Source organism: Macaca fascicularis, chromosome 9 (genome assembly GCF_037993035.2).
Source record: "Macaca fascicularis isolate 582-1 chromosome 9, T2T-MFA8v1.1".
NCBI lineage: Eukaryota > Metazoa > Chordata > Mammalia > Primates > Cercopithecidae > Macaca > Macaca fascicularis.
Genome location: NC_088383.1, coordinates 12820251 through 12835315, shown reverse-complemented (window position 1 = coordinate 12835315; position 15065 = coordinate 12820251). Strand labels below are relative to the sequence as shown.

The following is a 15065-nucleotide window of genomic DNA, read 5'->3' as shown; positions in this document are numbered from 1 at the left end:
CTCAGCCTCCGAGTAGCTGGGACCACAGGCGCGCACCACCACACCCGGCTGATTTTTTGTATTTTTAGTGGAGATGGGGTTTCACCGTGTTAGCCAGGATGGTCTCAATCTCCTGACCTCGTGATCCGCCCACCTCCGCCTCCCAAAGTGCTGGGATTACAGGCGTGAGCCACCGCGACCGGCCGAGGAGGAGTACATTTCTAAGAGTTAACAGCATTTTCTTTTTTGCTCCTAATTACAGAAATGTTGCAGTCTCTTGCACAACGCCCAGCTCCAGCAAACACCAATCGTGAGAGGCGGCCTCGCTACCAACATCCGAAGGGAGCACCTAATGCAGATCTAATCTTTAAGACTGGTGGAAGGTAAAGCAGTCATTACTCTTCCTTAGCTGTTTGTTTTTCATGATGTCCCTAAGAATAAATTAGAGAATTCTGGATTACATTTTGGCTAAGGCCTGATTATTAGCAAAAGAGAAAAGTCTTTGAAGTGTAGATATTTGAGGGGAAAAAACCTGATCTATACTCTAGTTATGGCTGTTCTGTTTTTCTGTTTTGTTTTGTTTTTTTGTTTTTAATTATTTTTTGAGACAAGGTCTTGCTCTGTTGCCCAGGCTGAAGTACAGTGACACAATTACAACTCACTACAGCCTCACCCTCCTGGGCTCAAGTGATCCTCCCACCTCAGCCTCCCAAGTAGCTGGGACTATAGGCATGCACCACCACAACTGGCTAATTTTTATGTCTTCCATGCAGACAGATTCTCGCCATGTTGTGCAGGCTGGTCTTGACCTCCTAAGCTCGAGCCATCTGCCCATGTGGCTGTTCTTACGAAGACAGTGGTTTCAGCTGGATCCTGGCTTTTGCCCTGTCTGAGTGGACTTCTTTCTTCTTCTTTGGCTTTAATAGGAAGGAGTTTGTTACAGATGAGCAACAAAGAGACATCATAGGCTTTGCGCTAGAACTTCTCAGGCCAGGGTTAATTAATATCGATGTTTCCAAAAACTGAAAATCGATTTTCTGGACTTTTAACCATGCAGGTAGTTTGTTCCTAAGCTCTTATTTATTTATTTATTTATTTATTTATTTATTTATTTATTTTTTGAGACAGAGTCTTGCTCTGTCGCCCAGGCTGGAGTGCAGTGGTGGGATCTGGGCTCACTGCAACCTCCGCCTCCTGGGTTCAAGCGATTCTCCAGCCTCAACCTCCTGAGTAACTGGGACAACAGGGCACGCCACTGCGTCTGGCTAATTTTTGTATTTTTAGTAGAGACAGGGTTTCACCATGTTGGCCAGGATAGTCTCGAACTCCTGACCTCAGGTGATCGCCTGCCTCGGCCTCCCAAAGTGCTGGAGTCACAGGCGTCAGCCACCACGCCCAGCCTGTTTTTTTAAATTATAAAATCTCCTGATGGAATTCTTACCAGTTCCACTTAAATTGTTTAATGTGAGATAATTTAAAACTCTATAAAGAATTTGAAAGTGAAGATGTTCCCTAATAAGACCTCTTTTATGTTTTTTAAGGGTAATTTAAAGTTTCTATGGGACATGATCTAAAGACCCATATCATCAACTAACTTTGTTCTTTTCTTTCTCTCTGTTTGTTTTTTTTTTTTTTTTTTTTTTGAGACTGAGTCTCACTCTGTCACTGAAGCTGGAGTGCAGTGGTGAGATCCTGGCTCACTGCAACCTCCACTTCCCGGGTTCAAGTGATTCTGCTGCCTCAGCCTACCAAGTAGTTGGGATTACAGGCGCCTGCCACCACGCCCAGATAATTTTTGAATTTTTAGTAGGGATGAGGTTTCACCATGTTGGCCAGGCTGGTCTCGAACTCCTGACCTGAGGTGCTCCACCCACCTCAGTTAATACTGTCTTGTGGTTAAGTTAAAGTGACAGTGGCTTCTGCTGCCCTTACTGATCTCACTTAGGGGATTAGTGTAAACACTGAGGCTCTACAACAGCCCAAGATGGCACTTTGTTGTTGGGAGCAGGGGAGCAGGTGTAGACGGAGAGTGTGCTGGGGATGGCAGAATTAGATCATGATTCAGGAGGGTAGCATGGGGGAAAATGTAGTCATCAAAGCCTGTGTCTGTTACTCACTGAACATCACTGAACATATTCGTGTGTTCTGGTGGCATTTTTCTTTGAACTATTTGCTCAGATAACTCTAATCAAATTGTAATGTAGAAAATTGGCTTGTCAAGACAGTTTGGAGATCTGTTCTTTAGCATCTGTTAAGTATACTTTTTTTTTTAAATCCAAGTTGTAAATGACGTGTAAACCCGTCTAACTAGGCATAATAAGATACTAGGTTATTTTTAATTATCCAAATTTTATTAAAGTCCTTTAATTAAGCCTGTTTTATTACTGCTAAAATGTAGAAATTAGCTAGGTTAACAGGCAATGAAAAATGTTCATTTCCTGCTTTTGCATCTTCTTAGAGTAGCTTTAAATATATGCCACAGTGTTCTTGATAACATAAATTCCCTCCTGTCTCATCATCAGAGACCAAAACTGTTAGAATATTTGTATTTCGGTTGGTAAAAAGTAATGCAGTTTTTGCCAATAAAAGTAATGGCAAACACTGCCATTATTTTTGCACCAACATAATATCTTGACGTTTTCCATCATCTTTTACCTGTTCATATTGCAACCTAACATCTCTGAATAGCACAATTCATGTATTGCAAGTGTAGTGTCTTAGTAATTTGTGTAGACTCACTATGGAGTTGGATGACATGAAGGGCATCCAGTAGGATTTGCCTCCCTCCCTCAGTGTACAGTCATCCAGGACTGCACTGTGGTAGATGGAGTACAAGACACAGGACTGCACTGTGGTAGATGGAGTACAAGACACAGGACTGCACTGTGGTAGATGGAGTACAAGACACAGGACTGCACTGTGGTAGATGGAGTACAAGACACAGGACTGCACTGTGGTAGATGGAGTATAAGACACAGGACTGCACTGTGGTAGATGGAGTATAAGACACAGGACTGCACTGTGGTAGATGGAATATAAGACACAGGACTGCACTGTGGTAGATGGAGTATAAGACACAGGACTGCACTGTGGTAGATGGAGTACAAGACACAGGACTGCACTGTGGTAGATGGAGTATAAGACACAGGACTGCACTGTGGTAGATGGAGTAGAAGACACAGGACTGCACTGTGGTAGATGGAGTACAAGACACAGGACTGCACTGTGGTAGATGGAGTACAAGACACAGGACTGCACTGTGGTAGATGGAGTAGAAGACACAGGACTGCACTGTGGTAGATGGAGTACAAGACACAGGACTGCACTGTGGTAGATGGAGTAGAAGACACAGGACTGCGCTGTGGTAGATGGAGTACAAGACACAGGACTGCGCTGTGGTAGATGGAGTACAAGACACAGGACTGCGCTGTGGTAGATGGAGTACAAGACACAGGACTGCGCTGTGGTAGATGGAGTACGAGACACAGGACTGCGCTGTGGTAGATGGAGTACGAGACACAGGACTGCGCTGTGGTAGATGGAGTACGAGACACAGGACTGCGCTGTGGTAGATGGAGTACGAGACACAGGACTGCGCTGTGGTAGATGGAGTACGAGACACAGGACTGCGCTGTGGTAGATGGAGTACGAGACACAGGACTGCGCTGTGGTAGATGGAGTACGAGACACAGGACTGCGCTGTGGTAGATGGAGTACGAGACACAGGACTGCGCTGTGGTAGATGGAGTACGAGACACAGGACTGCGCTGTGGTAGATGGAGTACGAGACACAGGACTGCGCTGTGGTAGATGGAGTACGAGACACAGGACTGCGCTGTGGTAGATGGAGTACGAGACACAGGACTGCGCTGTGGTAGATGGAGTACGAGACACAGGACTGCGCTGTGGTAGATGGAGTACGAGACACAGGACTGCGCTGTGGTAGATGGAGTACGAGACACAGGACTGCACTGTGGTAGATGGAATATAAGACACAGGACTGCACTGTGGTAGATGGAGTATAAGACACAGGACTGCACTGTGGTAGATGGAGTATAAGACAGGGTCTTTACCTGCAAGGTTATGGTCTGGTAGGGAAGCCAAGTACAAGTACTTGAAAGATAATTCCACCCTCTTCATTTGTCTGTTTCAAAAACCTTGGGTGAGAGTGTGTTAAGGACCAGGCAGGAGATACGTAAGCATATGTGTGCTGTCATCGACATGCTTGTGAACAGAGGTAAGCCTTTATTACCTGGCTACCAGTATTAGTCGCTTTGCAGAGTTCCTTCACTTTCTATTTTCCCTTCCTCCCTCCAGTTCCTCTTGGAAGAATTGGCTACACTTGCCCCTTCTTCCTTGCTCCCACTTGGGTGGCTTACCGCTGCCAGTTCACAGCTGGCAGTGGGAGGAACTGCCCACGCCAGTGGCCATGCTAGAAAAGAAAGGTTCGTTATTGACTCCTGTCACCTTCCAGTCCCTAGGTCTAGGCAGCTTCTGCCTTCACTGGCATCCCCACCTGTCATCTCTTGGCCTCATCTCAGCAGCACTTTGCGTTGTGGGCCTTCCTTGTTCTCCCAACAGACCCTTCCTTGGCGTCTGTGAATCTGCTGGCTTCTGAGTTTTCCCTTCCCCTGACCACTGCGGCTCCTGCTTCTGACGCCGCCTCCTTTCTGCGCTTGCCCTGCCCAGAGATGTCTGTGTTCCTTGGGCTGGGCCTGGACCCTCTTCTTCTTCTGCACTCTCTAAGGAAGTGTCATCCCTCCCAGTGGCCTGGCTGCTGTCCAGGTCTCCAGCCCAGATCTCACGTTTTCATTTCTGACTTTCCACCCGCCTATGACTCAGAGATGGAAGACTCCGTGCCCCTGCCCCAGGCCCCTCTCCCCCAGGGTCTCCAGTGCAGGGAGAGGAGGTGTCATCTGCCCCCTTGTCCACAAAAGAAGAGGAAGTCGTGTTATTGACAGCTCCTCCTCCCTCAATCCCCAGATCTAGTTCATTAGCAAATCCTCTGCATTCTGCTCCCAAATTCTGCCCTCACTCTTGCCTGTTCTATTCTCTGCCCATAGCCAAGACCCTGGGTCAAGCCACCATCGCCTCTTGCCTGGGTTGCTGTTGCTGCCTTAGCCTCCTTATCAGCCTCTCCGTCTCTTCTCAACCCTTCAACCTTTTCCTACTCATTCTCTCCCTACAGACCCAGTGTTCTTTCTAAAATACAAATTTGATATCTGTGTGTGCCCTTCTGCTTAAAATCCTCCAATGGCTCCTTGTGGCTTGTAGGATAAAAGTCTAAACTCCTCAACTTGGTCCCCAAGGCCCCATGATGCAGGTGAACATACATTACTGGCTTCATCTCCTGCTGTTCTTTCCCCTGCTCCAGCCTTGCCGACCTTTAGTTCTGTGTTCTTTCTGCCTCCTCTGTGTGGAACAGCCTCCAGCTGTTCCCCTGGAGAACTCCTGTTTCTTCAGGTCCTGCCTTGGTGTTCTCAAGTCTGACATAGGTCACTGTGGATCTACTGCCACGACTTATGGTATTTATGCAGACCTCGTCCTCCTTAAGTGCCACTTAGCTTGTCTCTATTCCCCATGAGATTACAGGCCATGAGGGCAGGGAGTAAGTCTCATGTTGTTTCCATTCTGTCTCCTTTGTAGCTCTTGGTGCCTGGCACCTAGTAGATGCTCAATAAATATTTGGTGAATGGACAAAGGAACTTTTCGCAGTCTGTGTTTAGTCATTTAATAAACATTCTCACTCCAGTTCTACTCCCTAGCTCTTCCCGCTGTTTTTCTTTTTTTAAGAGTCCCAGCTCTTGAGCTAGCCATTCAACTGTTTTAAAATCTCTTCTTCAGATAGCACCTTAAGAAAGAAAACTCGTCCATCCCTCTTAAGAATGGCACTCTGGGCCAGGCGCGGTGGCTCAAGCCTGTAATCCCAGCACTTTGGGAGGCCGAGACGGGTGGATCACGAGGTCAGGAGATCGAGACCATCCGGGCTAACACGGTGAAACTCCGTCTCTACTAAAAAATACAAAAAACTAGCCGGGAGAGGTGGCGGGCGCCTGTAGTCCCAGCTACTCGGGAGGCTGAGGCAGGAGAACGGGCGTGAACCCGGGAGGCGGAGCTTGCAGTGAGCTGAGATCTGGCCACTGCACTCCAGCCTGGGCGACAGAGCGGGACTCCGTCTCAAAAAAAAAAAAGAAAAAAAGAATGGCACTCTGTAAAGTATGATGAATGGAATTTTTATAGTCAGTGCTCCTAAAGTACAGGGGCAGTAAACACGGTAGATGAACAGGCAAACATGGAAACATGAGATTTTACCCTTTAGAGGACCAAATGTCCTTTGCTGTTTTTAAAATTTGTCTTTTTGTTTGTTTGTTTGTTTGTTTGTTTTGAGACGGAGTCTCGCTCTGTCACCCAGGCTGGAGTGCAGTGGCGCGATCTGAGCTCACTGCAAGCTCCGCCTCCCAAGTTCACGCCATTCTCCTGCCTCAGCCTCCCGAGTAGCTGGGACCACAGGCGCCTGCTGCCACGCCCGGCTAATTTTTTGTATTTTCAGTAGACAGGGTTTCACCGTGTTAGCCAGGATGGTCTTCTCTGTAGTGCTACAATTTTTAACATATGTGCTGCTGAAGTGAGCACAAGCTCTGGTTACTTTTTTTTTTTTTTTTGAGACGGAGTCTCGCTCTGTCGCCCAGGCTGGAGTGCAGTGGCGCGATCTCGGCTCACTGCAAGCTCCGCCTCCCGGGTTCACGCCATTCTCCTGCCTCAGCCTCCCGAGTAGCTGGGACTACAGGCGCCCACAACCGTCCCCGGCTAATTTTTTGTGTTTTTAGTAGAGACGGGGTTTCACCGTGGTCTCGATCTTCTGACCTTGTGATCCGCCCGCCTCGGCCTCCCAAAGTGCTGGGATTACAGGCGTGAGCCACCGCGCCCGGCGCTCTGGTTACTTTTAAACAAGCTCTCCAGTGATGTCAAAGCTGCTGGTGTGTGGCCTACACTTAGTGGCATGGTAGTATGCTATCTTTTAAACCCATTTTTTTCAAAATAATTTTTTTGTCTGTTTTATTTGGTTTTTGAGACAGGGTCTTCTTGCTCTGTCACCCAGGCTGGAGTACAGTGGTGTGATCACAGCTCACTGTAGCCTTGACCTCCTGGGCTCAAGCAGTGCTGCCTCAGCCTCTCAGTGTCTGGGACTACAGGCACACACCACCACAAATGACTAATTTTTTTTTTATTTTTAGTGCAGTCGAGGTCTCACTATGTTGCCCAGGCTGGTCTTGAACTCTTGTAAACCTATCTTAAGTAGAGTCTGCATTTTTTCATCAGAATTTTTTTTTATATCTTTATGTAAGGTTAAATTAGTGATAGTTTTGTTATAAAATAGAGTCCCTTGTAGAATTGCATTTAATCCAAAGTGTATATTGTATTAATAAACACTTTTTGAGCTGATAGATTTTTGAGTCACTCAGATGATTGTTTGCCTGTAAACCAGTCGAATGACACCTTATGCTTTAACTATACCTTACTTAGCAAGGATTTTGCACATTTTTTTCCTGTCATTTACTGCATTTATTTAAAGTATTCTAGGTTAGATAGCTGCCTTTTCTTAACTTCAGGAGAAATGCTTGAATCTTCTCTTTCATTCTCTCAGGGAATACTTGTGTTTTTTCCATCAGTTCATTTCTGGAAAAGTTATGGATCTTATCCAGCTGAGGATATACTTTTCCACATTTGCCTCTTAACGCTTTGAAAGTTTCTTGCTAAGATAGCTTGCTCTGTGAAAAACATACTGTTCATCTGCTTGGGCTGCCGTAACAAAGTATTACAGCCCTAGTGGCTTAAACGACAGAAGTCTGTTGTCTCATAGCTCTGGAGGCTGCCAGCAGGAAACCTGAGATCAGGGAGTCAGCGGGCCGGTTCCTTCTGAGACCTGGAGGAAGGCTGCTCCAGGCCTGCCTTCTGGCTGCTGGGGGTGCCGGCAGTCTTTGGCTTCCAAACCTTGTCATAAGGCACCCTGGTCTCCGCCTTCGTCTTCACATGGCCTTTTCCCCCTGTGTGTGTCTGTGTGCAAATTTCTCCTTTTTATAGAGATGCAGTCATAGGGGATTAGGGCTCCACCCTGCTCCAGTATGGCTTTATCTTAAGTAATTACATCTACAGCAACTTTGTTTCCGGATATGGTCACATTCTGAGGTCCTGCAGTTCAGTGTCAACATGTGAATTTTGGGGATGCACAACTGAACCATGACACAAACCGTGAATTCTTAGCATCTTAGGAATTAGTTGTAGAAGAGAACAGGAGCCACCCCTCCAGTCATTGCTCCAGTGGCTCTGGTTAAGTCGTAGTTCAGTAGAGAGCATGAATGCTCTCAAAAAAGCACTACAGTTGTCCTCGGTATCCACAGGGAGTTTCTTCTTGGACTCCCTCAGACACCAAAATGCACAGACACTCAAGTCCCTGGTAAAAAATGATGTAGCATTTATGTATAAGGTATGCACATCCTCCCGTGTACTTTAAATCATCTCTAGATTACTTGTAATACCTAATAAAGTGTAGATGCTATGGAGATAGTTGATATACTTTATTGTTTTTAATATTTATGTTTTTTTATCGTTGTACTGTTATTTTTTATTGTTTGGGGGTTTTTTCCCCCTATATTTTTGATCCATGGATGTGGAACCCGCAGATGCCAGGGCCAGCTGTAACTTGGGGAAGTTACTTGGTGGTGGTGGGTAGTGTTGCAGACACAGTCTTGCTGGAGTTTGCCCTGCGGCAGTAAGCTCTCTGATGTGACCCTGTTTGTTCCTTTAGGAGACGTTGATCCAGCAGCACATGTCATTTCATTAGGTCCTGTATCTGATGTTGTGGATAGTGGAGTCCTCCAGCAATTGAATGAGAGCAGTGGACACATCTCAGCAGGTCGGTCTAGAGAGTTGCGAATCTAAACCTGGGACAGGCTGGGGCCAGGAGGCAGAAACACCAGCCTCTGCCAACACCGGAACAAGCCGACGCTTCCAGACAAGGCGGAAAAGGCCTTTTGTAATGGAAATCTCGCGAGGGTTAATCTTCTCTTGAGAATGGCAGTCAAGAAATGAGATGGTTCACTTGACTACTGAGCAGTTACACCAGGGAGAGCGTGAAGGAGATGATTGAGCCAGAGAAGAAACGGGTTGTGATGGTAATGGTGTGGGGGAAATGAACTTGAGCTTTAAACTTGATTTGGGTTTCAGTGTCTCTGAATTGAACATCCCATGTTGGAAGAAGATACATTTGGGGGCTCCAGGACTACAGTAGAAAAGTATAGAGCAAGCAGGAAAATCTTCTAGTAAAACTTACATGCAGGACAACAAAATGATGAAAGATATCCAAATACCAGATAATCCACCAGGAAGGCTTGTGTTTAGGGATTTGTTTCAAGAGGAACAAGGGATGAGGGAGAAAAATCCGTTTTATTCATCAGAGTCAGTGATATAAAATTGCCTATTAGGGTAAAAGAAAAATGTGAAGACTATTTTAGTATACAGAGAGCATTAATTCAGATGGCTTAGAAAAGTGATACCAGCCCAAGAACAGGGATCTACTTGAGCCCATTGTAAGTATCATTGAAAACAAAACATGCCAGTCAGCATGTCACAGAAAACGAACGAAGGACAACAAGAAGTGGATGAGAATATTTTGTTGACCTTCATGGGTTTACAGCCTCTGTCTCTAAACAAAGTATGGAAACAAGTAGAGCTTTTATTTTGCTTTTGTTTTTGTTCTGTTTCGTTTTGTTCTCCCCCACTCAATAGAAATGAGGGTTCTTAGTCTGTTTCTGACAATCTGTTAATTTCTTAGGATAGTTGTCTTTCGTTTGCTTTCCAGTAGGCATAGTACATTTAGTTGAAGAGCACATCTGTATGCTACAACTTGATTACATCTTTTTTTCTAGCTATTTTGCATTTTTTCTTTTACCATGTTTCAGTTTCTGCATGTAGATTTAAATAAGAAACAAAACTTGTAAAGTTGTAACATTTCACACGGAAATGCTGCCCAATCTTCACCAGCTTCAGAAATCTGACCTTTGCCGATGCTGCAATAAAGTGTTGTAATTTAGATTTGGTGTGGTGGTGTTTTATTTGGTTTGGGTTTTGGAAACCTATTGAACGGGTAAATTGGTATCTCCCAGCGTCATCTTTGTGCTTTAAAAATACATTCTCAGACGATTAGTGTTGTGTTCACCTTAAGGATTCCATCTGTGCATGACTTTTCTTAGGTGCTGGAGTTAATGTATTTGGGGCCAATGAAAAATAAAGTAGCCTACGCAGACCAATGAATGCACATTTTTAGAAGAGGCCGAATACTGGTGGAGATGGGAAATGGTACTGCATGGTTCAGCCTGGGGCAGCGTTTGTGATTTCTGTGGGCAGAGCCTCTGCAAAGCAGGTAACTCACAAAGGAACAGCAAGAAACACTCTTGGTCATCTCTTGCCAGGTATTAATTTTAAGACTGATTTACACACTCCAAACAGTTACTGTAATCACCATTGCTAAAATTTCAAAAATTGAGCTGAGAGTTATCATTTGGAAAAAAACAAGGATTTATTAAAGAAAAAACTTTCCAAATTTCACATACAGGAAGCTTATCATCCAACCCTTACCACCATCTTCATCACTGACCTGTGTACTGTTACTGTCCTTTTGTTGGGTTTACAAGTTTATCATTTTTATATTATTTCTAGATTATTTATTACAGGGAGCCAGGATAATTCTAAATTCACCCTTTAAACTTCATATCATACACAAGGCAGACAATATGAAAATCAGGTGCGTGGTGATGATTTACCTTCATTCACCTTTCATCTAGAAAGAATATAGTCACTAGTAGGTGTAATATGTTTGGGAACCAGAAAGTGGGCCAAATTAGATTCTTCACAACATTGCATCTTCAGTTCAAAAGGACAAGCCCCCTTAATTTTGCAAATTTTTATGTTTCTCATAACTGTCAGTCTTTCGGGCCTCCTTTTTCCCCCTTGTGATCTTCAGAGGTAAGCAGGTGTTAACATATCTGACTGTCAGACTTCTTCCTTTGAGCCTTTGATTCTTTTGGGGGGACTGATAAGCTGGAAAGGCATCCTGGCAGCCTCAGGATCTGTCTCAAGGTCAGTCCCCTTACTTCCCTGTGGGAGCCTCACAGGCCGTTAGACACTCTGCGTTCACATACAGCTACTGCAGACCTGAGCTGTGCAAAACGAAGCAGCCCAACGGAGGGTGCAGAAAGTGCACAGTGGCTAGGAGAGCCAAGCAAAGGATCATGATGAGAAAACTTAAACCCAAACAGAAGCCAGGCAGAAAAACACAAAAGAGCAAAAACCCGAGAAGCTCAGTCCAATCTTAACCCTAGAGCACATAGAAGATTTGGATTGGAAGAGGCCCTCATAGTCAAGGAATCATGCTGAGAGGTGTGATAGTGCCATTCAGTACAGTAGAATCAGTCATGGATGGTTTCAGGGTTTTTATAATGAGCAGAAATATTAATAACTTCATTATAGGAAGGAAATACAGTTGACCGTTGAACATTGTGGTGGTCAGGTGTGCTGACCCCCCATGCAGTCAAAAATTCACGAAGAGCTTTTTTGAGATGGAGTCTCACTTTGTTGCCCAGGCTGGAGTGCAGTGGTGCAATCTCGGCTCACTGCAACCTCTGCCTCCCGGGTTCAAGCAATTCTCCAGCCTCAGCCTCCCAAATAGCTGGGATAACAGGTGCCTGCCACCTCGCCCAGCTAATTTTTGTATTTTTAGTAGAGATGGGGTTTCACCATGTTGGCCAGGCCGGTCTCAAATTCCTGACCTCAGGTGATCCACCTGCCTCGGCCTCTCAAAAGTGCTGGGCTCACAGGCATGAGCCACCGTGCCCGGCCTGCATATATCTTGATTCTCCACAGACTTGACTAATACAGCCTGGTGTTGACTGGAAGCCTTAGCAATATAATAAGTAGTCCGTTAACATGTTTTGTATGTTGTATGTATTATGTATTTTATTCTTACAATAAAGTAAGCTAGGGATAATGTTATTAAGAAAATCATGGGCCAGGCACGGTGGCTTATGCTAACGATCCCAGCATTTTGGAGGCTGAGGTGGGAAGATCACTTGAGCCATGGAGCTTGTGGCTGCAATGAACAGAGATTGTGCCACTGCACTCCAGCCTGGGCAACTGAGTGAGACCCTGTCTCTAAATAAATAAATAAGTAAATAAATAAGAAAACCATAAGGAAGAGAAAATATGTTTACTATTCAGTGGAAGTGGATCGTCATAAAAGTCTTCATCCTCATCGTCTTCACATTGAGTAGGTGAAGAGGAGGAGTTGGTCTTGCTGTCTCATGGGTGGCAGAGGTAGAAGAAAATCCCTGTGTAAGTGGACCCCTGCAGTTCAAACCTGTGTTATTCAAGAGTCAGCTGTAGTCCCAGAGTGGTGAGGCCTACAGTAGAGAGGTGAGACCACAGACTTCCTACCTCCAACCATATCGTGTAGTATCTCCATGATACTCAGAGTGAAAAACTCAAGATATTCTTTGGAAAAGGCAGAGATGCAATGTCTTAGGTGCCCTCCTAAAATTGTTTTCATCTGGCCGGGCGCGGTGGCTCACGCCTGTAATCCCAGCACTTTGGGAGGCCGAGGCAGGGGGATCACAAGGTCAGGAGATCGAGACCATCCTGACTAACATGGTGAAACCTTCTAAAATTGTTTTCAAGTTTTTATATATTCAGAGGTAAACTTTCAGCTGTTGGGAGCCCAATGTGTCTTGTAGATTTTTTTGTGTTTGTTTTTTTTGAGACAGAGTCTCACTCTGTTGCCCAGGCTGCAGTGCAGTGGCATGATCTCTTCTCACTGCAACCTCCGGGTCCCAACCTCAAGTGATTCTCCCGCCTCAGCCTCCCAGGTAGCTAGGATTATAGGTGTGCACCACCACGCCAGGCTAATTTTTGTATTCTTAGTAGAGATGGACTTTCTCCATGTTGGCCAGGCTGATCTAAACTCATGTGCTCCGCCCACCTTGGCCTCCCAAAGTGCTGGGATTACAGGCACGAGCCACTGTGCCTAGCACTCAATGTGTTTCTTAGCTGCAAATGGAAGGTATCCAATTGGCAATTTCCTTTTTGTTTGTTTGTTTGTTTGTTTTAAGACCAGGTCTCACTGTGTCTCCATGCTGGAGTGCAGTGACTGATCTCTGGTCACTGCAGCCTCCGCCTCCCAGGTTCAAGCAATTCTTCTGCCTTGCCCTTCCGAGTAGCTGGGATTACACGTGCCCACCACCACACCTGGCTAGTTTTTGTATTTTTGGTAGAACTGGGGTTTCACCAGGTTGGCCAGGCTAGTCTCGAGCTCCTGACCTCAAGTGATCCACCCGCCTTGGTGTCCCAAAGTGCTGGGATTACAGGCGTGAGCCACCACACCCAGCTGGCAAACTTGGTTTTTTTTTTTTTTTTTTTTTTTTTTGAGACGGAGTCTCGCTCTGTCGCCCAGGCTGGAGTGTAGTGGCCGGATCTCAGCTCACTGCAAGCTCCGCCTCCCGGGTTCGGGCCATTCTCCTGTCTCAGCCTCCTGAGTAGCTGGGACTACAGGCGCCCGCCACCTCGCCCGGCTAGTTTTTTGTATTTTTTTTAGTAGAGACGGGGTTTCACTGTGTTAGCCAGGATGGTCTCGATCTCCTGACCTAGTGATCCACCTGTCTCGGCCTCCCAAAGTGCTGGGATTACAGGCTTGAGCCACCGCGCCCGGCCGCAAACTTGTTTTGAATAAAAATAAGAGGTGAAATCAATTTAAATTTTTAAGACTTAGTATGTTATGAGTAAAAGCATGTTTTTGGCATTCTGGGTTTTTTTGTTTTTTTTTTTTTTCCTTTTGGTAACCCACATGCATGCATTCTTAATTTAAATGAGTGTTTTGACCACACATGGTGGCTCACGCCTGTAAGAGGCAGGGGGATCACAAGGTCAGGAGATCAAGACCATCCTGGCTAACACAGTGAAAACCCGTCTCTACAAAAAAAAAAAAAAAAAATTAGCTGGGCATGGCGGCACGCACCTGTAGTCCCAGCTACTCAGGAGGCTGAGGCAGGAGAATCACTTGAACCCGAGTGAGCCAAGATGGCGCCGCTGCACTCCAGCCTGGGTGACAGCGAGACTCTGTCTCCAAAAAATACATATAATCAATGAGTTTTTTTAAACCTTTGGAAGTACAAAGGGCATTCAGACATCTTCCGTTGTCTCAGTAGACGTGCTCTCTGGAAGAGTAACTTTGAAAATTATTGGATTATCACTTAAATGTTAGTTTCATTAGAAGCTGTTCTAATTTTATAGTTACTGGGAAAAGCACATCAGGTTCTGTTAGGTATGCTTGTATGTGTGAAAATGCTAATGTTGTTTACTGTTGGCCTCCTGTAGGATAGTGGAAAACTTTTTTTCAGGGGGTATAGTCCGTTTTATGTTGGATTTATGGATTTAAGCCTTTTTTTTTTTTTTTTTTTTTTGAGACAGAGTCTCGTTCTGTCACCCAGGTTGGAGTACAATGGTACGATCTTGGCTCACCGCAACCTCTGCCTCCCAGCTTCAAGCGATTCTCCTGCCTCAGCCTTCCGAGTAGTTGGGATTACGGGCATGTGCCACCACACCGGCTAATTTTATAATTTTAGTGGGGAGACGGGGTTTCTCTATGTTGGTCAGGCTGGTCTTGAGCTCCCGCCTCGGCCTCCCAAAGTGCTGGGATTACAGGCGTAAGCCACTGTGCCTGGCCAGATTTAAACTTTTATATGTATACTTGGAGACCAAGGGAAGACAGAGATTCATTTCACAGATACCTATTGATCTCATTCTATATGCTAAGGCACTGTTGTAAACCCTGGGGATAGAGGTGGAGGGACAGTCACTGCCCTGGAGGAACGAACATTCTTCCAGCAGGAGAAACACACAAGAAATGTGAACAATTCAGTGAACTTAAGCCACGGTATCTGCTTAGAGCAAGGCTTGGCACGTAGGAAGGATTCCTTTAGTGGCGGAGCTGTAATTACACCTTTGGATGTGCTGTTTCCTATGCTCATGCCCCTTGCTTT

General features: G+C 45.5%; 1 protein-coding gene across 4 annotated transcripts in view; it reads left to right on the top strand.

Moving 5' to 3' along the window:
- The window catches only part of UPF2 (UPF2 regulator of nonsense mediated mRNA decay), a 131514-nt gene extending 121445 nt beyond the window's left edge, over positions 1-10069 (top strand). For all 4 annotated transcript variants that reach the window (XR_012417464.1, XM_005564621.4, XM_005564620.4 and 1 more), the window contains 2 exons: positions 242-362; positions 8786-10069. Coding sequence is in view for 3 of the 4 variants with exons in the window: in XM_005564621.4 (XP_005564678.1) it covers positions 242-362; positions 8786-8795 (131 nt within the window). In the remaining variant the exon portion in view is untranslated. The remainder of the gene's footprint in view (positions 1-241; positions 363-8785) is intronic.
- The last annotated feature ends 4996 nt before the right edge of the window (positions 10070-15065 follow it).